The 25,955-nt window shown below is 31.9% G+C and overlaps 1 protein-coding gene across 1 annotated transcript; it reads right to left on the bottom strand.

Annotated features, from left to right (window-relative positions):
• Positions 1-224: 224 nt before the first annotated feature.
• Positions 225-23,265, bottom strand: LOC118750053 (glutamate receptor ionotropic, kainate 1-like). Its single transcript, XM_036484784.1, has 14 exons — positions 23,123-23,265; positions 22,887-23,033; positions 20,536-20,598; positions 7,319-7,531; positions 6,978-7,189; positions 6,764-6,922; positions 4,472-4,630; positions 4,019-4,293; positions 3,740-3,929; positions 3,438-3,661; positions 3,231-3,368; positions 883-1,313; positions 501-763; positions 225-429 (listed from the first exon to the last, which is right to left on the bottom strand). Exons 1-14 carry the CDS (start codon positions 23,208-23,210, stop codon positions 235-237), a joined length of 2,757 nt encoding a protein of 918 aa, XP_036340677.1. The 5' UTR covers positions 23,211-23,265; the 3' UTR covers positions 225-234.
• Between the last annotated feature and the right edge of the window lie 2,690 nt (positions 23,266-25,955).

The raw sequence follows: 25,955 nt of genomic DNA, 5'->3' as shown, positions 1-25,955 counted from the left end.
ATCGTATGCCTAAGATGCTCTACCGCCATCCTTTCAGCAATTTAAAGTCTCGAAGAAGACCTACCCTAAATACAAAATGCTTTCGGGACCACAAATGCCTGAGACCTTGAGAAATGTTTGACATTTCCAATAAATCACTTCGCCAGCTGTAGATTTTTGTATTTATTCAAAAATTTATTTATTTAAGCAATAACTATCCAACAAACCCCCACCTCGAACCCCCGCCAGCCCCGCTCATTGCTCGTGAATTTTCTTCGATTTCTTCTTCCTTTTCTTCTTGGCAGTCGAAGTACTTGCAGTTTGCTCAAAAGATGAGTAACCAGTCGATGTTGAGCCACGACTCTCTGCATAAGTGCGCAAAGGCTTGCGTGTCTGCCAGAAGCGTAGGAAGAACTTCAGCTCAGCCTTGAAAATGACCATTGTTGGTAGCTGTAATGAAAATATTTTAACACTGAGTACATATTTATACTACAAATTTAAGCAAATAACTTAAGTAGTACCTTTTCTTTCACTGAAATCTGCTCAACGTTCCAAAGGAACTCGAATATGCCAATTAATATGGAAACCAGTATGCCACCGATTAGAACTATAAATAAACCACCCACCGATTCCATTGTGTACTGGCCATTATCAGCGTCTTCGTCCAAATCAACATCGCAGTTCGTCTCGTTTGTGGTAAACCATTTACGTTTCATTTTATACAATTCGCCCTTCTCGCTGAGTTTCAAAATGCCCACACTAAGGTTAGAGCGAAAGGGCGCATCTTTTTTGGAGAGCGCAAAAGTGAGGGAAGAGAAGTGTAGAGGAGAGAAATAATTAGAGTGAGATAGGTAGGTATATTCAACTCTTTTTTCAAAATAATGAGTTTAACCCTTCACTTACTCAACGGCACCGCAATGCCGTAATGCTTTTCATTAAATGGTTCGCCAATCTGTTTCAATTCACAATTTAGATTCAGGTAGTATTGTAGCGTGGTTGTCTCCAAGAGGTACGCATAACGGCCACGACTACGTTTCACACGATCCACACCCTCTCTGTTATTCGACGTGAAGGCATCTGGTTTCATGGCAACCATCTTGTTCCAAGCCAGCCGATATTCAGATTCATTCGATTCCGAGAATAAAAACGATGTGCTACCACCCTTTAGCATGCCAAACTGTATCTTATTCTGATCGATGAGACCATGTAAATTCGTTATGGAACTTTCCATTTTGGAAGCAGTAATGAAGGCCGCCAATTTGGCGATATAAGTCTGAGAGAGTAGAAGTGAGAAGATCCACCAAAATGCGGTGAACAAACGCATTGCGGGACCTCTGAAGTGTGTGAGAGATTGAAAAAAAAATATATATATAAGAAAAAGAATGATCACTTGAAAGTTAAAGTAGAGACAATCTTTTAGTGTGGTCAAAAGTGGACATAATTTTTTACTAATTAGGAGACTAGATATAAATAAAAGTAACATTGAAAAGTTCAATAAAAATACCACAAAATTTATGTCCATTAATTTGTGTGACATTAATTTTATGTCCCACTTTCATATGGTCTGATTCGAATTCTTAAATATTAATGATCATAAATTAATTTCCAGTTTTAAAATAATCAGTAATTTATGTCCAGGTTTAAAATTACCAAAAAATGAATGTCCAGTTTTCATATTCCTGAAAATGTATGCATCGTTTTTAAATGTCCAGTTTGGCATTACCAAACATTTTTGTCCAACTAACAATTTATGTCCGAATTACCAAAAAATGATGTCAAATTTTTAAAAGATCAAAAATGTATTCACCAAATGCCACATAATCAAACTATCCACAAATTCAAGTTTTACATTATTAAACATATATGTCCAAAGTTTTAACTGATTAAAAGTTTTATATGGTTTTTAAATTACAAAAGTACTTTATCAGTAATGTATGACCAGCTTTTAAAATACCAAAAAATTATCTTAAGTTTATATATTATATTCAACAACAAAAACAAATAAGTCTTTATATCAAAAAAAAACGCATGTACAGTTTTAAAATTTAAGAATATTATGTCCAATTTTTAATAGCCAAAAATTTTATGTCTAATATCTAAAAACCAAAAATTATTTCCTGGTTGAAAACTTCCAAAAAAGGTATGTCCACTTTTTATATTACCTTAAAATTATGTTCAGTTTTTCTTGCCAAAAATTTATGTCCAAATTTAAAATAACAAAAGATGTTATCCTTCTCAGATTTCTAGCCACTTGATGTCCAATTTTTGAAAACCACAAAACTATTTCCAGTTTTTAAACTACCAAAAATGTATGTGTACTATTTAAATTGTCTAAAAATAACGTATAAAAAATTGACAATATATGTAGTTCCCAAAACCTTTATGCCCGATTTTTAAAAACCAAAAAATTATTTCAAATTTTTATATGACCAAAAACTTATGTGTGCTATTTAAGCTGCCTAAAAATTGCGTCAATAAAATTTACAATAATTTTAATTACCAAAATTGGATGTCGTATTTTTGAAAACAAAAAAAATCGGGTTTTCAATGACTAAACATTTTGATTACCTAAGGATTATGTCCATCTTTTTCAAAAATGTTTAAAATTTTTTTATTTTCCAAATATTTTATGTCGAATTTTTAAAAACCAAAAAATTATTTCGTGTTTTAATATGACCAATATTATGTTCAGTAGATAACCTTAAAATAATGCCAGTTTTTACTTTAAAAAATATTGGTCCAATTATTAAATAACTAAACAAAAATACCTCTCAGATTGCCAAAAATTCTGACCAATTAAAAAATAAAATATTATTTCCAGTTTTAAATGACCAAAAATATACAATAATTTATGTAGAGTTTTTTAATTACAAAAACATTTTATATTCAATTTTTAAAAACCCAAAAATTATGTCAGTTTCTAAATTATCAAAAATTCATGTTCAGTTTTAAAATTACCAAAAAGTGATGTCTAATTTTTAGAGTACCTAAAAAGTTTCCAATTTTTATTTTACAAAAATCTATGCCCAATTTTTATTTTGCACGAATGTATGTCCAATTTTTTAATTACCAAAAATTGTATGGCCAATTCTTAAATTATCTGCAATTAATGTCAATTTGCTATTTCACAAAAAATATATGTCCACTCTTTTAATTACAAATAAATTATGTCCACTCTTCCAATCACAAAAAAGTTTTCAATTTCAAGTATTCAAGTACAGGAATACCAAGCATACAACTCACTAACTCACTTCGGCAGTATATCACAGCCCTGATTCAGAATCGAACCAATATTCAACCAGAGCGAATTAGATAAATTCCAAATATTCTCCACTTCAGCGGGATCAGGATCATGTGGAATTGGGCTTATCCAGTCGAGTTGTGAGACGCTGCGAAGAAATTGAAGATGAAAATGTTTCGAATTATTCATTCCTTTCTCAGATATTCACCACACTTACCGACCCACCACTACCAAAACCAACGCCGTTATCATAATAGCCACCAACAGATAGATCCAAACATCCAAAGAATATGGGGAAAGAAAGCCGAAAAGATTCTTTGGTGGTGGTGGTTCTCTGTAGAATAGAATACTAACACCAAGTTGCATGAAAGGCACCGTAAAATCCACCACACTTCGACGCGCCTGCGTGATAGTTAAGTCGCAAATGCCAATTTGTGCATTCTAGAGAAGCAAGATTAAAGAATTTAAGAACTGGTTGTAGTATTTTCTTCTTAATCGTAAGGACACATGTATACTCACATTGTCAATCAATTGCCGTATAATGCCATTCCACTCATCAGTTATCGGATCGTAACTGCCATAATTATTATCTGGCACTGGCTCAAAGACAAAATCGAACTTGCACTGCTGTGCCAGACTGTAAATTAGATCCACAGCGTAGCCCTCAAAGCGTTCATTGCCCTCATAGTGAACACCCTCCGGTTCTTGACTGTACAAAAATGGATAAAATACGTTTCAAGCTTCCACCCTTCCAAATTTTACCACGCCTCATGTTTAATCAATAAAGCTTTCACTCACCGCCACATAAAGTAAGGTTCTCCGATACGTGTCGCTACTGTATACTTCACACGTTTGGGCGTAAAATCTTCTACCTCATTGTATTTTTGTTTCTTCATTTCTTTTGCTTCTACCAAATCTTCGAAAGCAACTAGGTTTTTATTTTTATTCCAAATATGTGTAATACGTTCCACCATTGGATTGTAAATTTCCAAATTAAACTCTTCACGTTCACCATATTTGTTTAACTGCATTTTTTGTGTCTTATAGGGTGGCGTTACATTACGAGATGTCAGCTATAAGAACGTACGGCAATATTGATTTAAAAACTTCAAAGAATAGCAAGTTCAAAGCTAAAAAAAGTTTTTAGAGCTTTCACCTGGCGTAGAACTGTTAGAGCGACACCAAAGCTCACAATGAAACTTTTGCAAAGTCAAGTGGAAGTTTAGCAGTTTTCAAAATTTTGTTACTCACAAGTTTCATCTGATCCAAAAGCTCCAAGCCTGTACGCCAATACCCTCGATGACAGCGCACTTTAGGCGCTTGGTAGTGTAAGTTTCGAATTTGGCGTCGTAAAGCATTGAAATATAATACAATAGCATCGTAGAGTAATTTACTGCGAATGGTAATTATCTGTGAGTCAAATACAAAGACAAGAAATAACTTTAGAAATAGATATCCAAAAAATTGTTAAATGTTTAAATTGGGTCCCAGAGGAAAATTAAGACTTTTAACTAGCTAAGCCAGAGGCCAAAACTTCTATAGTGTGCATTACTTAGATAGCTTTTAGAGACTATGTAATTAGCAAAGGCAGAGATCATTCAAAATTTTTTTCACGCAACACCTTCTAAAATCTAAACTAACTTAGACCGAATGTTTTGTTGCTAGCAGGATTCGGAAAATAGCCGTGGCCACATGACATCCATTTTTTTATTTCTAGAATGAGTCTTGCATTCCATCTGCCTTGCTTCTCTTCGCTCCATTGCGTCTGCCATAGTGATTGAGTTTGCGTTTATATTTCTCGCGATGTTTCCCCTGTGTTTGTGGCCGGTTGTAGGTTCCACTTCATTTGCCACTTCTTTGCTGCCAAATATATAGGCAATGTACCACTTATCTCTTGGATTGCAGCCTCTGAGACTTTCCGGTATGCTGAGGCCACCCTAAAAGCAGTTGTTCTTTGTACGGCGGGCAGTACTTTCCTTCTCTTTTCAGCTCTTCGCGCGTCTGCCCATATTTCGCTATCATAAATGAGGATGGACGTCGTTGTGTCCATGAAAGGCTTTATTTTGCTTTGGCCTTTTGCCGCATATTTGCCTGAACACCTTTGGGTTTCATCTGTTAAGCAGGTTCATTGTATTTGTCCTGTTGTAGTCAGGTCATTGTTTTCCCGATGTCTTAAATGTCTGTATAACTGACCACCTGCGTCTAGTCACTTCAAGGAAATGCAAAGTAATCTCCCTTTAGACTATTCCAAGAGGATAACATAGTTCCACCGCTTCGTATTCATTCAAACCGGCTCCAGACGGTAGTTGACTAAGACACTGAGTTCAGAGAGCTTTGCTTTCCCTAGCTAGGTTACATTTGGTCACCGGTGCCGCCTAGCCACAGCACATATTGTTACTTTACTCTTATACGCGACTCAATTGCCTAGGATTTTACAGGCTTCTAAGTTCTCTACAACTTCTGCTTTTTCCAATCGAGGAACATCGAGTTCCTCGTAGTAGACTCCAGCTCCCACACCGCAATCCGTCTTGTATCCGTCGGTGTATAGCGATATAGCCACTCGGCCGCCCACTCGGTCTCTTCTCCAGTCTTTTCTGGATGGAAATCATATCTGCACGTTGCAGCTGAAGTCCAACTAGCCTAGAATATTGTCTGTCGTCCTACTTAATTCATTTCATACATGATCAACCCATGTCCGAAGTGTGTAGTCCCCCAAAGGCAAGACTCTCTTAGTCTGACCACCGATTTCCTAACCACTTTTTTCAGGCGAAGATCAATAGGGATTAGATTTAGGATAACATTTAGCGCTTTCGTCGGGTAGGATCTTAGTGCACCTGTTACTCCTGTGTTTGCTGCCCTTTGCATGCTTCTTAATTTGCTGACATGATATTGTTTGCTTAGTTCGGACCACCAGACCAAAGCACTGTATGTTAGGATTCGTCTTATGATGGCGGTATACATTCGCATCACAAGATTAAGTTTCAGTCCCCAGTTTCTGCTGAAGATTCTCATGTATGTGTAATGATATGTAGGCCTTCTGTTTGCTATCCAGCACGACTCCAAGATACCTTGCGCTGTTGTGCCTTGGCTGGATTCTCATTAAGGCCGATTCTCGCAACCCAGGCGTATAGCCTTCCCAAGGTTCTTTCAAGTATATCGCTAATGGTTCAAAGGAACGGACCTGTAGCTGCTATTAAAACATCACCCGCGTACGCCACAACTTTGACGCCACCTCTTTTGAGATCTTGCAGTATGCGGTTCCTCGCTATCACCCATAGTAGTAGTGAGAGCAACACCACAATGTACTGAAGGAGATTGTCAACTTGCGCAGAAATCTGAATTATGTATACATGGGATGGAAGGGCATATCTATGCATATCTCTGGCGCTCTTTCGTTTGAAATCAGAGCCCTACGAAGGCAGAGTGCAAGTTTGGTCAGATCAACTGTGCCGTTAATCTGGGTCAACGTTGCCGTCTGTCTATTCTAATAAGGAGTTCACAGCAAGCTATTTAGCATGGAAAAAACCTTTATTAAATTTTTACCTGATCCTCCTGTTCGTTTTCGAAAACATCTGCCTCATCATGCACCGGTGGAGGCATGTAGGGGCGCACGCGCACAGCGATCATATTGGCGACGAAGTTACGAGAGTACAAGGAGCGTATATTACTTGTGTGCGTATCCAAACTTGTAAGAAACCAGTGCTATAATAAGGAACATTTTTTTTATAAAGCTGCTATAAAATATCAAATTACTTACATTAAACTGTCCGGTCATATTGAAATATATGGACGCATTCAGCACTTCGGTGATTATATCCGACGGACAGTCCAATACCACATATTTTTCGCGTGAATTACTAATAAGCTTCCAGATTACACGATAGTCATCGCCCCGATTGAAATGCCATAATTTTATGCCAGCTTTGTGCAATTGACGCCAGCCGAATAAGCGTTGCATGCGAGCCAGACCTAGAAAAATATTTACTTTTTAGATATTTTCTTGTTCTGTATAAAAAGGAACAGTTGTGTTTTTTGTTTAGTAAAATCTCTCATTTCATTTCATTTCATTTATTGAGTCTTGAAATTAATGCTACTCACTTCGACTATTCTCATAGACGATCGTAAACGATTTCCAATCCAGTTGCTTCATGCGCATAATATCCAAAAATGCGCAAGAAAGCATTTGCTCTGTAGGTGCTACATTCACTGTCAGTTTGTGATTGCGACTATGACCGCCATAGGCTTCGTTGGCATGCCAGTCGAATTGTAAATGCGGAATGCCGGTGGTATTACAAATCACCTCAACAATGTCTGCGGAAGAGAGAAAAAGAGCAAGCAAAGTGTAACTAAAATAAGTAAAAAGTTTAAGAAATAAATGGATAAGAAACAATGATTAGTCAAAAAAAAAAAAATTATTGGTTTCAGACGCAGCCAGCCGGCTGAAGAGTTCACGAGAAAGAGTGAGCGCGTAGCCTTCGAGATGGATTTATGTATTATGTACATATGTATGTGCATATGTATGGATGCATTCATTTAAACAATTTTATTTTTGTTTACAAACTCTCGAAGTCAATGACTTCTACAGCTTGCTATTACGAATTTTGTAATCAAAATAAAAGCGGTGAATATTCGAAAAAAATCCATAAAATTTCTGCAACGAAGTGCGCGTGCGTTTTCGAAGACACGCTGCCGATATGCATATGTAAACACAACCCGAAGTAAATTCGAAAATACTAACACAACAAATTGATATTTAGTTAGGAAGCATAGCAGATAATGAACAATGAAAATGCGAAATAGTAAAGAGATGGCAATAGGAAATAAAAAGTGGAAAAGAGTAAAGAAAAAATAATGGCATATAGTATATATTAGGGCTGTGCGATTATTCGATTACTCGAGCAAGTTGGTTAATCAATTATTCGGTTAATCAATTACTCGAGTAATCAAGATTTTGATTACTCAAAACGATGATTAATCGAGTTACTTGAAATATGATTACTTAAAAAAAATAATTTTGCTCGTTAACAGAGTTTGCTTTGGAAAATGCTAATTTTCTTTTTTACATTCTGTATATGAAAAAAATTGTTTGCTTTCATTTTTGAAAACAGAAACGTTGTTTTCAAAGTATCAAGGAACTTTAACTACTTTATACATATGTAAAGAGTTGAAATGTTGATTACTCATTTTACTCGAAATGTTGATTAATCATAAAGCAAATTACTCAAATATTTTTGTTTTTGGTTAATCAAAACTCTTGATTACTCGAGTAACTGAACTTTTGAGTAATCATAATTTCCAATTAATCGAATAATTGAGTTATTTACTTTATGATTAATTAAAATTTTGAGTAATCAATTAATCGCACAGCCCTAGTATATATGTATAAAAAGAACGAATAATGGAAAAAGCAATCTAATTTGAAAGTGTTTAATGTTCCGAAGTTTACACATCTATGCATAAACATATATAAATAGATACATATATTATACATAAAATATTCGAGCACTTTTGAAGCATCGTTTCGTAGAGAGCGAACCTTCAAGAACCTTCATTTCTCTTTTTCATGATGATAGGAATAGATCAAGAAAAATTTTATGGAAAATACCTTGTTGGAAATCGATCTAATGTGCTCGAGCAGGGACATGCATTTCGATACAATATCGATATTTTTGCTATTCGATATCGATACTTTTTACTCGATAGTTTTCAAACGATATTTTTTGGAATCGAATACCAGAACCCTTGTATCGTATCGAATCGTAAATGTACATGTACATTATATAAAAAATAATTTTCTTTTATTAAATTCTTTTTGATGTGCTTAAGGAAAAGCGCATATGGGCATTTTCAATCTCGCGTGGCGTGATGAAATGTTAAAAATATAAATTTAAAACGTCAACATTTAAAACTCTGGGAATCGGGCAAGACTATGTGTATAGTTTCTTTTTTGTTAATATTTTAAATATTCAGAGTTAATTTTCCAAGTTCCAAAATGTACAAATCTTTCCTGCTTTTTTATCAGCCTTAGTATCTGACGTGATGTTACATGACGTTACGTTACGAAAATTTCCATTTAAACTTTTTTTTGTTAATATTGTTATTAAACTAATTTTTAACGCAAATAAAACATGAATTTCACATCGAATATATTTTTTATTTTGACTTCAGCGCTACCTAGTTGTTCCATTTTCCGCAAGTCAATGACGTGCCATGACCTTCCCCTGGAAACGCCCATAAAAATGTCTATACTTTGGAACTTATATGTAAAGCAACATGGATATATTTTTGGCCTTAAAGAGCACAAATGTGTACTATCTTATCTTATTTAAGTTGGCATGTGGTGGGATTTCAACCGATGCCTTCGGTGATGTCAAGTAACACACTTACCTCTACATAAGCAAACACTTATTAAAGTGCAAAATTGTTCCATCTTTATTAGAAAAAAATGAGACCAATATTCAGATTTAATTTTTTGAATTTGGTATCGATATTTGGAATATCGCGTCTTTTTATCACGATATTAATGGGTGCCCGATATTTTTACAGCGATAATTCAAATGAGTACTATATCGATACTATTGATTCGATATCGTGTCCCTATGTTCGAGAATATTTCTGTTATTGGATGTTTGTCTGTGAGCACAGAGCGGGAGCGCACTAAGGGTATTTTTGACTTTGGTAAATTTTTGTGATTGCTATTGAATTTGAATATTAATTTTAAGCCATTGAATTTGAAAATTAATTCAAAAAAAAAAAAAGTGTTGCGTGGATGCCATGGGCGACTCAAATGAAACTTCCTCCTATTACCCGTATAACTCACGACATAATATAAGTACTTTTCTGCATAATAACGAAGAGTTGTCTTAATCTTAAACTTATGCCGAATTTCCACTTGGCATTGAAATGACAAAAAATGTCTGCCATTTAAAAAAAATGCCATGTGGAAATGATCTTAATGATTATTTTTTTAATGTAATGACACGATTATTTTTTAATGACCGACTTTGTCATTTGTCATTTTTGCCATTTAATGCCTAGATTAGTTTTTGAATTACGTTTTCAAACGTAGAAATTTTCCCCATTTTTGAGCCCAACTCTGTAATTAAAATAACTTATTAGCCATACAAAATACATACCTGTTAATCTGTATTCTAAAATAATCTCAACCTATTTAGTTGTATCAATTATTTTTGCGGACAATAGGAGAAATGTCAAATATGAAAGTAAGCAAAAATAGAACAGAGTTCTGCAAAAGTATTTTTATAAAATATTGAGTTACAATATATATAAATTCCCTAATTGTGCAGAAAAAAGTGATCACTGTGGCATGGAGGACAAATTGAACTTTTGCTTGAGTTGTGAAAAAAGCAATAAATTTGACATTTGATTCAATCCCACGTTTGACAATGTAAACGGGATGATTAACAAATGAGATTATATTTATGTGGGAACATGCTTTTAAACTTAGGCTTCATCTTAATTTAAATCTAAATCTTAATCTTTTTCTTAATCTTAATCTTAACCTTAATCCTAATCCTAATTATAATCCTAATTTTAATCTCAATTTTAATCTTAATTTTGATCTTAATCTTAGTTTTAATGTAAGTTTTAAACTTAACCTTAACCGTAACCTTAATCTTAATCCCAATCTTAGTCTTAAACTTAATCTTAATATTAATTTTAATCTTAGTCTTGATCTTGATCTTGATCTTAATCTTAATCCTAATCTTAATCGTATTTGTACACTTATTCTTAATCTTATTTTTATACCCGAGGGCACTTGTACACAAGGGTATTATAACTATCTTCACATAACTGTTGTTTGTAAAAGGGCAAAACGAATCCAGATAGATATATATATGTATACATAAATGATCAGAATGAAAAAAGAATTGGATTAAGCGGTCTGTCCGCCTGTCCGTTTGTGCACACGATAACTCGAGTAAAAATTGAGATATCTTTACAAAACTTGGTACGTACACTTCTTTTGAGCGTAGGACGAATGGTATTGAAAATGGGCAAAATTGGATAATAACCACGCCTACCTCTTATATAACGATAGTTTTCAGAAATACGAAAGCTTCGATATTTTAGTAAATACTGAACGTTATTCGCTCAAAATTGATATTTACAATGATTTTTAGACGAAAAATAAGAATATTATAAATTTTTGGAAAATGGGCGTAGCCACGCCCACTATGTGTATATCTTGGGAACCGCTCAACCAATTTCCACCAAATTTGGCACAGCTGTTGGCCCTGACAAAACATACCAAACGGCAAATGCGGACAATAACCACGCCCACATCCCATATAACGGTAATTTAGAGAAATACGAAATCCTCGATAAATCAGTAAATATTAAAGCTAATTTATTCAAAATTGATGCTTGCAACAATTCTTTACCAAGAAATACGTTTATGATAAAATTTTGGAAAATAGGCGTGGCACCGCCCACTTATGATCACATATATGTATCTCGGTAATCGTTCTACCAATTTGTACCAAGCTCGGTATGATTATTGTGCTTGCCACATAAAAGCAAAGCGTTGAAAATTATTGAAATCGGACTAAAATTACGCCCACATTTCATATAACGGTAAATTTAAGAAATGCTTGAAACTTCGATATTTCGAAATTTATGGACGCTAATTTACTCAAAATTTATAAGTATTTACTAACAACATTCCCTTGCAAATAAGTAACATTATTATGGAATTTAGAAAAATTTAAATACTTTCGCCGGGTATCTAATGTTCGCTCCGCCCGAACTCCGGCTTTTTTACTTGTTTTGTTTGCTTTTGCTTCCAGTATTTGCCCAGCTGTGACCGGTCAAACTTAGCATATGTTTCAGCAAGGGCAAGGTTTGTTGAAATTATTAGGTATGTGTTAAATAAAAAAAATATATATTTGTGGCCTGTGTTTATATGTTTTAGTGCTTAGTCGTGGTAGAAAATGTCCTTTCTGATAAAGTGTTTTAGCATGTACAACCCGATCTTCTGTGAAATAAAAGTTGGCTGGATTCGACAGGATTTGCCCCAGCGTTTTGTTTGTTTTGTAGTATAATCTATTGTCTATGCAAGTTTTCGCAATTTTTTGATTTTTTGCGTTTTCTAGGTACAATGCCAGAGTCAAAACGCACCCTTTTTTTAGTTTGACACAGTAAACCAGTACGAACCAAAAAGTGTTTTTGGTTATCGAAACTCACGTATTTTCTAATGTTATTGATCCCTCAAAACATATAAATACAAAAATATACAAAAAAATATTACACCAAAAAATTTGTTTTTTTTTTCGAAGTTATTAATAAAGCGCCGCCAGAATGGCCATTTCTCCCACCGTGTAGCGGCCACATCTGCTTGGAATACGCTTCAGAAATCCAGAAGCCTGAACTTGCGATTAAGGGAGAGTGCCATAAAGTTTGCTTTGACCATGATCTTTATTTCTAAATGGTCAGGGTTAGTTGACAGAAAAATCGTTAAGCTTCGTTTAATCCACACTGCCTATTCAAGCCAGCCATTTGATCACTTCTGTACCCGCCGCCTATGAAAATTATTTTCGAAAGTCGATTTTTTTCGATTTTGTTATCGATTTTAATAACGGTAATTTATCGATTCCATTATCGATATTTTATTGATTTTGTTATCGAAATTTTTATAGGTTTTGTTATCGATATTTTATTGATTTTGTTATCGATATCTTTATAAATTTTGTAGTCGCTTTTATCGATATTAGAATAAAAAGGGCAGAGGTAGGGATAAAGATAAAAAAAATATAAAATATAACCTAAATCTTATAAGATTATATTAACTAGCCTACCATTTTATTCACAATTTTGAGCCAATGAAATATTGCTTATGAGACAAACCGAAAGTGTCACTGTGGGAACCAAGCACAAAACAATGCACGCGAAAACAGCACTCAGACTACATGCTGTGCATTGTACTGTTTTCATGTACATAGCTTTTAATCTGTCAATAATCAGTTATACCTTCATAAAAATAATAAATATTAAAGAAACTAAAGAAAAATAGCACTTTTTATTTGGGTCATATCGAGCCCTAACCGCCAAAATAACGTAAGCGACATTTTTTTCAAAATTTTCTTTTTGATGCAGAAATGTATCTAGATGCTCTAGGAATATTTCTGCATCAAAAAGAAAATTTTGAAAAAAATGTCGCTTACGTTATTTTGGCGGTTAGGGCTCGATATGCACATATGTATGTATATATGTATGTATAAATTCTTTTCTCTATTTATATAAAACAAAACAAAAAGCAATTACTCAGACTTCTGGTTAGTCAGGTTATGATTAATCTGTTTACCGATTAAAATTAATTATATTCCAATTAATAAATGTGTAATTAATCGGAAAAGTTATCATTTTGGTAAATCAAAAAATATTATTTGATTAATTAATTAATCAGCTTTCGATTAGTCAGCTTGCCCGATTAATTTATTAATCTCTAATTCTGGCAGTGCCAGAAGTCATTAAGTAATTAAATAATCCCAATGGCTTTTTACCCCCCATTCCCATCCAACCGACACGAGGGGCGCAGTCCGCATGACGTACGGAACCTTTTTTTTTTTAGTTTTTTTTGGTGCCGAGTAGTGGAAACAGGAGTTTGTTAAGTGTCGAGATCTAAACCTATTCAGCTACAGAATCAAATTCATCAGCTGCAGTGTTGCCGTTTTAGCCCTTTGGTGGCTAGATTTAGCTACCACATAGTGTTTTTGGCCACATAAATTTAAAATTGCCCCTAGCCCTTTTTTTAGCCCTTTGGAGAATTGATTCATACTTGGCATGAAAAAGTTGTATATGCTTATTTTGTTTTTAATTTGATGAATGATTTTTTGAAATTGACAAATTGAAATTTTTTGAAGATGAATTTTTAAACCATGAAATACTGATATATATATGAACATATATGTGTATTGTATGTTCCTTACGCTTTTATACATTTTATACATACATACTGTAAAAGTGTTAGGGCTGTTAACTTATCTATTCACGATTTAACTATAGTTTAAAATAGATAAGTTTACGGCCCTTAATATGCTAATTTTGTTAAATGAACCATCCAGTCGATTGACCGTGTATGTTCTTGTGGTGTGATTGTGCCAGCATGCTGGTGTCGTGAGTGGTAAAATTAGCTCAATTTTCTAAGTAAAAAGTATTTTGGCGGAAATTTCTTGCACTATCTGAGTCAAAGCCGTGTTTGTGGAAGATTAAGTTCACGATATTGCAGTTGTGAATAAAAAAAAAAAAAACAATGTTTAACAAAATGCTAGAAAAAATGTGAACTTTCGGCTCTAAACATTTCGATCTTTCCTCGACCTCATTTGTAATTAAATAAATATTATACCAGCATGCTGGTAAGTTATATGCTTCGAGCCTGATGGTACAGTCACTTGGTGGAACCAGCAAGCTGGTGTCGTATATTTTCCCTTTTATACAAAGGGGTTTGGCTGGATAAAATATTAGCTTTTTTTCCAGAGTTCATTTGTTTTTATATACCATTACTTATTGAAAATGTTTGCGTGTATACTTATATATGTTTATCTAAGTAAACAATTTTAGCTACCATTTTTAGCCACAACGACTTATTTTAGCTCTTTTTTAGCACTTTTTTTAAAGGCATTTAGCTACCACTAAAAATTTTTTGCGGCAACACTGATCAGCTGATTGAATATGCTAAAGATAGTATTGCAATTATTGAGAGTGGAAATGGTAGTTTTCTTTATAGTAAAAATCGTGTCCGATATATCAAACGTGCTGGAATGAGAATTAAAATCTTTACATAAACAACGGAATGATTCGTTTGGTTCAAAATTAGTTTTGCATGGCTTCAAAAACAGAGGTCGAAAGTGTCTTGACACTCGAGCGGGGACATTAAAATTGACCTCAGCCAAGAGGGCCGGGCTATTAATCAAGCCTGTCATTAATTTTACGATAAATATTGTACCTAGCGTTTCTCTACGAGTTGCGAGCGTAGGCAAATTTATGAGCTTTAGACGACTTGTGTAAGGGGGAGATTGTAATCTGAATTCCAGTTAAAGTCACGCCACGCAAAAAGCAAGAATTGTTTTTGAATTGATTCAATCCTCTCTGAATGAACTTGGTAGCGGGGATTCCAAACAATATATCCGTATTCTAGTATAGGTCTAACAAAAGTGGTAAAAAGAACTTTTGTAACATAAGGATCTTTGAAGTTTTGACGTTTGAAATTGTCAAACTATGTAGGGGTGGGTAATATAATTTTAACGATCAAGCATATTTTGCTTATTTTAAGATATAAAGCTAAGCACGTATCTCCAAAAAATACGGTCATTAAACAAAATGGCCGCTATTTCGTGTATGTGTCCACGGTAGTTTGACATCTGATATTTTACAGCCTTCTGTCTCACTCTTTCCTCAATAAATAATGGACCGGGCATATATTATGCTCCTTATTCAAAGTAAAAGTATTCTCATATTTCGTCCACGTATCCGTTATAGGCATAATGAGAGGTTTTGTGGAATGTGGTTTTCAAATGCCCACCGAGGCCATAGATACATACATATTTTTTGACGTAAAACCAAATATTTAAATGTAATTGCTTTTGTTGCCCAGTCGCCATTGATTGATAGCTTTCAATGATCTTTAAATGGTATGAGATAGATTTTATTTACATTAATTTCAAGTGGCCTGCTTTGATGGAAGGTAATCAAAATATGTACACATGTATGAAAATACGTAGGTATTTGCTTTTGTATCGCCTTGATCAAGTATTTTTGTCGTTACTTGTTTTCATTTTTGTTTTGTGCGCAAAAATTTAATAAAATGTTTTGACGCATTTCAATAAATTTATGCGCACTGAAAGTTTACAACCTATATTTATATAAAGCATATTTTTTGAATAGAGTTGCCACCTTTTCTTAAGTTAAAATCAATCAATTAAAAAGTTAAGTAAAATATTACAACAGTGTAAAACGAAGGTTTTCCAAGATGATTTAATTTGAGAATATTTTTTCCAAGGGGTTGCCATCTCTTAAAAGAGCTAAGGACGATTAATTAATAAGTTAAATATAGGATCACAGCAATGTGGGCGTCCAACGAACTGGTTAAAAAAGATTTATTTTGAAATTCCCTCAAGAAGGTTGCCACCTGTTCAAAAGTTAAAACCAATTTAATCAACGGTTTAGTATAAGTAAGTAAGTTTAAGAACACTTTATTTCGAGAATATTTTTAAAAAGAGCTGCCACCTGTTGAGCAATTCAAAATTAATTCAAGTAATAAGCTATATATAATATTTTTATGTGGATATCAAACGAGAGTGGTTATATGAAAATATTTTTGATGAACGTTGCCACCAGTTTAGGAGTTATAATAGCGTAAATGTGAAAGCTTTTGAGTTTGATGAACTTCCTTTGTACAAAATTTGGCATACAGATACCTGATATAATATTTTTTTAAAATGGATGCCACCTGCTTAAAATGTTAAATTCTCCTTTAATCTATTAGTTGAACGAAATTTTACAATATGGATTTCAAACGAAGGAGATTTAAGCGAGATTTATTACGCAGCCATTTTTTACAGGATTGCCACCTATTTAAGAAATTCAATTAAATTTTATTAATAAGTTGAAAGAAGTAATACAATATGTGTGGCAAATGAATTAGGTTTAAGAAAGCTTTATTTTAAAAATATTTTGAAGAGAGTGGTATTATAATATGGATGTCAATCGAAATGGTCTAAGAAAGATTTTTTAGATATTTAAAAATATTTGTAAAAGCCGTTGGCACTTGTTTAAAAGTCTAGGGAAATTTAATCACTTAGATACTTAAATGAAATATTACAATATTAACGTCACACGCAACTGATTGCAAAACGCTTTATTCATATACACATGTACATACAGCTGCGGACAATAAAATAGTAGCAAAATTCAAAATGATATTACTTGGTACTTATGTTGCCCAAAGTTCACAAAAATTAACCAAAAATCAGAAAAATATCATCAAAATTTCCAACTTTTTATTCAGAATTTTTAAAAAATTTCGAGGACACCGTTTGTGACCTATTCAATTTTAGTACAATAAAGTGCATGTTTCAAGTGACTTAAAATTACAGTTGATTTTGTAGATTTTTTTTTTGTCGAGGGTGTAGAGCATTTTCATCCATTTTTATTGAATGAACCGCATACTCGAAAAATTTCTTAAAATTTTGAATAAAAATTTGGAAATTTTTATTACTTTTTTTGAAATCTGATTAATGTTTGTGTCATTTCCATTTGTTGTTATCGTTATGGTTATCGATATACATATTTATCGATATCGATACCCTTGTTCGCATCGTTTCCCTCTTTTCTTCATATTGTTTCAAGGAAAATTTCAACCACGTACGGTTTGCATTAAAACCTAAAAACTTGAAAATTCATATCGATAGGTAACTCATACGCACTGGCGTATTAAAATTTTATAAATTTCTTTTGTTAACAAAAAAAAAAAAGAAAATACATCAGAATTATGTGAGGGTAAAGATTAGAGCTCGTTTTAAAAAAGACTATCCGAATATTCGGTCAGGCGAATAGTTCGGGTAGCAAATTTTTTGTCGGTTGATAGTCGCATAATAATTATTCGATTAGTCGCTCGAACTTGACTAACCGAAATTATGATTATTATATAATATGCATAATTATTATGGTGACAATTTTTCATAATAAAATTATTGTTATTAGCGTTGGATTCAGCCAATACGTACAAATATTCCGGATTAAGAAAAAAAAAACAATGCTTATTAAACGAGTGGTAAAATCGAAAATGAGTGGTTAGTCTTAGACTACTTAGTTATTTGAGAACGGTAAGTTGAAAAAGTTGAAAAAGTCAAAGTCGGTTATTTTTAAAGAGCTTTCGCTAATCGATTAACCGATGAGATGTCTAGCAGATTCACAAGAGCTCTACTAAAGACTTTTGCTAACCACAGCGATTTATGCTAATTAAAAAGGATATAGTATTATCCAATTTTTGATGCCAAAATAAACAAACAAATTGTTCTGCTATAAGCTCATTTCGCACCCAACAGCACATCAGGCTATACATTACATACACGTCTACATAAACATATACACATATATACATACATATGTACATCTAGTTAATTTTCATGTTCGATACGGTGCAATAAATTCTAACATCGATCATAAAAAACAACAAATGAGCATATTGAATATTCATGTTTCCATATTTTCCATGAATAAATAAATACTACAACAACAAACAAGGCAATCAGACACATAAGACAAGCCATAAAATAAGATGGCTTGTTCTTAGAAATTCGAAAAAATACGGGTATTTATTTTAAAGCAAAAACTCATAAAATTCTACGACAGAAAGTATAAAATTTGTTTATTTTAAAGATGTTAAGTGTGTACTTAATGCAATAAGAAGAGGCTGATGATGAGTTGTGATGGGCAGTAAAATAGTATTAGAAAATATTTGTATAAAAATATCTACATACATCATTAACTATATCTAAGTAGCAAAATTGCTAAACATGATTTAAAATCTTCGCATGATAACCAAAAATATTAAGCAATATTTAATCTAGAAAATATTTTATCATACAAAAAAGAGTTGTATTACACCAAAATATGTGTACAAGTGTATGTTTTATATGTACATGGAACAAACTGAGAAAAAGCAGAAAAGTGCAAAAAATTTATGACGAAAAAATAACATAAAAAAGCGGAAAATGTGCGAGTGTGCCAGCGTACATAGTATCTTGATAATATACGAAAAGATATGTATAGGTAAGTATACTTATATATATATATATATATATATATATATATTATGTACACTTAATAAACATACATACATATGTACGTGCATACTAGAGTTGGTCACTTTAGTTCTTTTGAGTGAACTGTTCAGTTGTAGTTCGTTCACCTTAGTGCACTAGTTCTTTAGTTGAATTTACGAATACATTTACATGTCAACAATTGAGTGGAAGATCGACCTATCGCAGACAAGGCTTCGCAGCCAAGGTTTTATTTCATCGCTCCGCTCTAACTGCACTCCGGCATTTTATTTCGCTCCGAGCTCTGCTCCCGCTTCCACGAAAAAATTTTTTTTATTTATTTAATTACTTGCATATCGAGCCCAAACCGCCAAAAAAAAATTGCTGACATTTTTTTAATTTTCCTTTTGATATGATACCAATGTCTTTTGACTTGTAAACAAATGACCTGAAAATGGATCCAAAAAAGGAAAAAATTGGATGATATGCGGACTTTTGTTCTTCGTATGTCAGACAAGAACCGAAAATTGTTTTGAAACGGATACGTTTTTGGCTGTTATTCTAAAATTTTTCGTATTTAATTTTTCGTTCAGTACGCTTTCCTTCTGCACTTCGCAGATGCTTTTTCATGGTTCTAAAACAAAACAAAAAAAAATTAAGGAAGCGCCTCACGGAGTTCGAACTCGACACCTTCAGAAAGCTAACAAATTCTGGCACGATCCTCTGCACGCTCAGCCTCTTGAATAAATAAAATACAATTATTGCTTTCAAATAACATCATGTTCGGTCGTTTTCCGGCTACGAAGATGAATGAAACTTGTGTCGTGTTTCTGTTCATTTCCGGATACGAAAACCGCACTTTTTTTGAATGTTTTTGGATACGTAAATGAACGAAAACTGTAGTCGCTTTGCGTTCGTTTCCGGATACAAAGAATTGTATTTGCACTGTCGGCAAAATTTACGTTTCTCTGCTGGGTGGGAAGTGATTGTTTTTTCATCGCCGTTTAAATTGGCGTGCAATTATACCTGACTGCTGGGTATTATGCAAAGAAAAATAGAACGAAAATATATTTAACACGGTTTTTCAATGAAAAAAAAAAAAACAAAAAATAAACACTAAGTAAATTTAGTTTTCTTTGAATTTTTTAAAAATCCTTTCAAAAATACCCTATCCTAGCTGCCGATTCAAAAACGCCCTTTCTCAATATATTTCCAATATACTTTCAGTTGAGATCTTCATCCAAATGACGTTCTTCAGCCAAACTCTGACTTAGGGTGTGTTTCAATCAAATTATAAAATAGGACGTTAAAATAGGTGTCGATATGTTATTTTAAACATATTTTTACTATCATAACGTTCGTGCCAAGAATATATGGATCTAAAATTGGAAATAGTAGCACTGACAAATTTAGTTCAATGAAAAGTCCGAACTAGTGAACTAGTTCATTGAGATGAACTAGTTCTTTAGTTCATTTAATTCAAGAACTCCCCAAGCCTAGTGCATACAATTTTCGGCCAAAACTAACACTTACCACTGTTTGTCTTTGAACTTGGGCCGAATATAGCAGCAGCACCATTGTCAATCAAATCGCATGCTAAAAAAAGAAAGGCGTAAATTTGAAATTATTACACAGTGAAAAATAAAAGTGCTTATGCTTTAAAAAGTATGTATAATCAAAAGCAATAACTGACTAATGGCGTTTTCGTTTCTACCGAAAGAGGTTACCTTCTCTTTGCACTCTACGCAGAAACGCTAGGAAGAGGGCAATGAGAAGGCAACATTTTTTGTAGAAACGAAAACGCCATAAGTCATAAGCTGCCTTTATTTAATATAATACACCATAATAGTAAAACTTTTGGTCGAAGTTGAGTCACTAGAGCAAAGTGGAGCAAAATAACAAAAATCTTTAACAAAACGAAATCTACAAGCAGTGGAGCCGCATTTACCGTTACATTACGTAATGCCACTGAACAATTTTTGGTTGATTTTAGCGAGACCGAAAGAACAACTCGTTCGATCAGGAATGTCTCGTCGCTGATTAGAAGGAAGATGAGCAAAACACTGATGTGACTTTCGAGAGATGCGGGTTCGACACATCGGGCAGCGAATTTTCTTTTACTAAAATTTTTTTAAATATAATTTTCTATCATTTAATAGATTTAATTTTCCCAAAAAGAAATGTATATATATATTTTTTTCATTTAATTTTCAAAAAACTTCTCTTATTTCATTTCTTTATTTTTTGAGAATTTATTGTTTTAAAAAGAAGATTATATATTGTTTTACTTTCGTTAAATTTCTAGAAACGTACTTTTTTTTTAATAAAATACTTTTTATTTTTTAATTTTATTTTCTTTTAACTTTTAATTCATTTAATTTTTAGAATCTTACATTTTTTTGTTTTCCTTTTAATTTTCTTTTAATGTATAGAGTTTGTTTTAAAAATAAAAATATATTTTAAATAGTATATAATTTTCAAGGCCTATTTTCTCCTTTTTTGATTTTTTTTTAATTTAATTTTCTTTTAATTTTTAGACATTATTATTTTCCACAGAAAATATGTGTATATATTTTTTACTTTCATTCAATTTTTAAAACTACATTTATTTTTGGCTAATAAGTTTTTATTGTTTCAAAATGAAATATATATTTTCTTTACTATCATTAAATTTTTAAAAACGTACATATTTCTTATTTTTCTATATTTCAATTAAATATTTTTTATTTTGTCAATTATTAAATTTCAATAAAATATTTTTTATTTTGTCAGTTAAATTTTCTTTTTGGTTTTAGATCTAATTGTTTTGTAAAGAAAAATATATTTCTTTTCATTTCATGAAATTTTTAGGACCTTATTTTATTTTTCGTCTTTTTTACTTTTCTTATAATTTTTTACATTGTTTAAAGAATAATTTTTTTTATAAATTCATTTAATTTTTAAGTACTTTTTTCTCCTTTTCATTCAGTTTTTTTCTTCTTCTAATTTAATTTTCCTTTGGTTTTTAAATTTTATGCTTTTTTTTTAATTTTTAAAATTATATATTTTTTTTTAGCTGTATTTATATAATATTTTTTCTTTTTAATTAAATTTTCTTTTAATTATTAGATGTCATTGCCTTAAAAAGAAAAACATATATTTGTTTTTAATTTCATTGAATTGTTAAAATCGTATCTTATATAATTTGTGTATTTTAAAATGATATTATTGTTTTAAAAAGAAAAATACATATATTTTATTTTTTATGATCTTACTTTATTTTTTGTCTTTTTTACTTTTCTTTTAGTTCTTAGATTTTGCTTCGAATATAAAAATATTTTTTTTTTTAATTTCATTTAAATTCTAAGTTATATTTTCTGCCGTTTTAATAAAATTTTCTTCTTTTGAACTGACTTCACAAAAAGGAGGAATGTTATCAAATCGTCGGAATATTTTTTTTTATGTATGTTACCGCGTAACTTTCAACCACGTTAACCGATTTCTATAGTTATTTTTTTAAAGGAAAGGTATTACCTCACAGCTGGGCCCATTCAAATTTGATTTAAATCCGATCATTGGATCATGAAGAAATTAACGATAATCTTAAATTCTTTATAGTTTTGTTTTTTGCTTAAAAATTACTTATTCTAATTTATTTATTTTTTTTATTTTTTATATCGTATTTTTTTAAGAAGAAAAATATTATTGTTTTTAATTTCATTTAATTTTTAAATACATATATTTTTATTTATTTTCATTTTAACTTTTGTCTTTCGAAAAATTGTGGAGAGTTAAAAGACAATTGCCAGAATTACCCTGTTCGAACTCTAACCTAACCAAAGCCAACCTAAGAGTTGTAATTTGTATTCAAAATTCATTTGATAATAATTCCTTAGTGTACTTACCCAATTCTTGCAGTGTTAGACTATCATCATAGCTAATAAAATGTTTAATTGGCTCCAAACGCACATCCATTTCAAGTTCATTGATATCACGTATGGCTGTGTCAAAAGCACTAACTAATTCCCATTCATCGTTGAAGAATATCACACCTATACAAACACATATGCACAGCCAGGTATATATATGTATATGTAAAATATATATCAAATCACAGAATATTGCTTTTTCTAAAACATACCAATTTTTACAACTTCAAAGGCTGTAGTTAACTGTGCAGTTAGTTGAAATAGCATACAAGAAAGAAGAACGTGAAGTAGCACTTTCATTTTCACAACGCGTCGAACATAACCTCAAATATGGAAAGTTGGCAAACGTTTTGCCGAAGCACATAGGTACTGAATTGGTGCGGATATTTTTTTTTTTATTATTTAAGGCTTTTCACTATGGCACTTGAGCTGCATTTGAATTAAAGCTTCGTAGCAAAAGGAGGATTTTTTTTTTTGAATATTCACTAACTGCGTATTACTGAAAAACCATTTTATTAAGTAAAATTTATATAAATAACATTATTTTGAATTCTCAATAATTTCTGAAAGAGCCACGGAACCAAGAAAAACACGTTAATATATTTTCACTTATTTGTTGTTGTGTATTCTTATATATTTTTGATACTGCTTATACACGCGCTTAGTTGTTTTTGTTTCGGTAATTTTTTACTGATTCAGATATAATATAGATGTTCAGCACACACTCATACTCGTATGGATAGTACGTGTACTAAACGCGCTGCCACTTTTGACACGCACCGCCGTGCGACTTATTTTAAAAAATCTTTTTCAACCGACGCGTTCGCCTTTCACAAGACAAATGAAAATGAAATTTAAAATTTCGTTCAACTAAAAAATGGAAGAAGCCAATATTTTGTATACCAGCCAAACCGCGAGTCAATCTATGTACTCAAACATATTTATATACAAAAATATGAACATAAATAAAATCCAGTAGGTGCACGCGTTACTCCGCCCGCTCATCGTTGCGTCGCGACGCGTCTCCTTTGTCGGGGAAGTAATATTCTTTAGCAGTGTACACAGAAGCCAAGAACCACCAAAAAACATTGAAATGAAAACTACAAAATATGATGAAAAATATTCTATGGAAAATTCGTCGCGTTCGTCATCAGTCACGTCGTCGCGCCGCACCCTGTAACAAAGTTTCAGTACACCGCTGTCGCCGGTCCTGTCTTAAGTCTCTTTCGTCGGGCATTTTTTATAGCACAGGAAATATTCGAATATTTATGGATATGTACATACATACATATGCTTGTGTGCACATGTTTATTTAACCCTTTCAGGACCAAACCAACATATTTAGGTATTTCCCATAAAGTTACTCTACTCATAACGAAATTGCCGTTCTATATTTTCTTTTTAGAATGTGCTTCATTTTCATTTACAACGCTATTTTTATCTTGAAATATTAGAAAAATATTTATGAAAATTAGTACGATATATCAAAACAAGAAATTTTATTTTGACAATTGGTGTTTTATAGAGAAAATAGTTTTCAAGAAATTTTATTTTAAGAAAAAAATAGTTTTTACGAAAAAAAAGTAAGAAAAAAATATATCGTTACCTAAACGTGAAAACGTGCTTGGCATTGACATTGTCGAGGAGAGACAAAAAATCGATGTAGTTTCGAATTATCTGTTATTCTGCATCACAAACTAAATACAAAAAAAAAAAGTTGGGTATGTTTACCCAAACTAAAAAAAATACAAAATATTAGAAACAAAAATTTTCTGGAGTAAAAACAATTTTTGCGGTAAAAATCCTTTCTTAAAGGCAAAACCTTTTTTGGGATTAAAAATTAAAAAAATAATACGTATTTGAGATAGATGTTTTAGGGGAAAAAGTGTGTTTTAGGAATAAATCAGTTTGGGGGAAAAATTATTTTTAAGGGCTTATAGAAAAAAAATTGTAAGAGACATTATTTGTTAAGAAAATAGTATCTACCAACATTATAATAAAAGTTACGAAACAAAAAAATTTTTAGAAAAAAATTTGTTTAAAAATTTTTACGAAAAAACTTATGCAAGATTAATTATTTGTTAAGAAAATAACATCTACAAAAATTATAGAAAAAATTTAGAAAAATAAGAAATTATTGTTAGGAAAACAATATCTACCACAATTATAAAAAAATACGATGCAAAAAAATTTGTTGGAAAAAATTTTCTACTCTGAGCAAAAATTATTTCTTTAGAGAAAAAAATATTTTAAATGTTTTGAGAAATCGTTTAAGAAAAATTTGTTTTCAGGAAAATACTATCTACCAAAATTATAAGAAAAATTACGATGCAAAAGATTATTTAGAAAAAATTATCTTTTCTTTGAGCAAAAATTATTTCTTTAGAGAAAAAAATGGAAAAAGTTCTTTTGACAAATCGTTTAGGAAACAATTTTAGATAAATAAATTTTTTGTTTGTGGAAAAAATAATTGGGAAAAAATTAGTTTTTACTTGAAATTAATGAAAAGGCTTAGGAAAAAGTTATTTTTGTTTACATACATTTGTTTAATATGACAATTTTATAATTCAAATCTCTCTCTTTAATTTTGTTTAATTATAGGCTTCTGGCTCAGAAAGGGTGAAATATAGACGAGTATATCTATAGATATATGTATATGAAATCCATTATAGGAATATACCTACAATACATATGTACATATGTACACATATCGGTCATTTGTGAACAATTTGTTAAGATCAGCCAAGTGAAGGCACTTTTAGTGTGGCCACTCATTCGGTGCTGGAAATATAAAATTTTTCGATTTACAAAAATGCTCTCATATATATCAGCATATGTTTGCACCTTTTTTTAGCATATATTTCTACATTCACACATTAGCACTCTTATTTATACATTACCTCCTATTTGAAATCATTTTGATAGCTGACCTAATTTATGCCATTTACGTCTGTACCTATATCAAGTGCTTAATTTGCAATTTTATTTTGCGCGAATCGAGATGAGCACAAATTTGACGGTAAATGTGAAATTTACTTTGAAAGC

Source organism: Rhagoletis pomonella, unplaced genomic scaffold (genome assembly GCF_013731165.1).
Source record: "Rhagoletis pomonella isolate Grant_MI unplaced genomic scaffold, Rhpom_1.0 Rhpom_scaffold_00122, whole genome shotgun sequence".
In the NCBI taxonomy this organism is placed as follows: Eukaryota; Metazoa; Arthropoda; class Insecta; order Diptera; family Tephritidae; genus Rhagoletis; species Rhagoletis pomonella.
Note: the sequence above shows the minus strand (reverse complement) of the source record. Positions and strands in the feature narration are given on the sequence as shown.

Bases quoted from the DNA above. Each gene is read 5' to 3' on its own strand.
- LOC118750053 (XM_036484784.1), bottom strand. From the start codon at position 23,210: ATGAAAGTGCTACTTCACGTTCTTCTTTCTTGTATGCTATTTCAACTA. The intron at 20,599-22,886 runs GTAAGTACACTA...TTCTTTTTTTAG, and splicing joins TCTAACACTGCAAGAATTGG to CATGCGATTTGATTGACAAT. The intron at 7,532-20,535 runs GTAAGTGTTAGT...TCTCTTCCGCAG, and splicing joins AAGTTCAAAGACAAACAGTG to ACATTGTTGAGGTGATTTGT.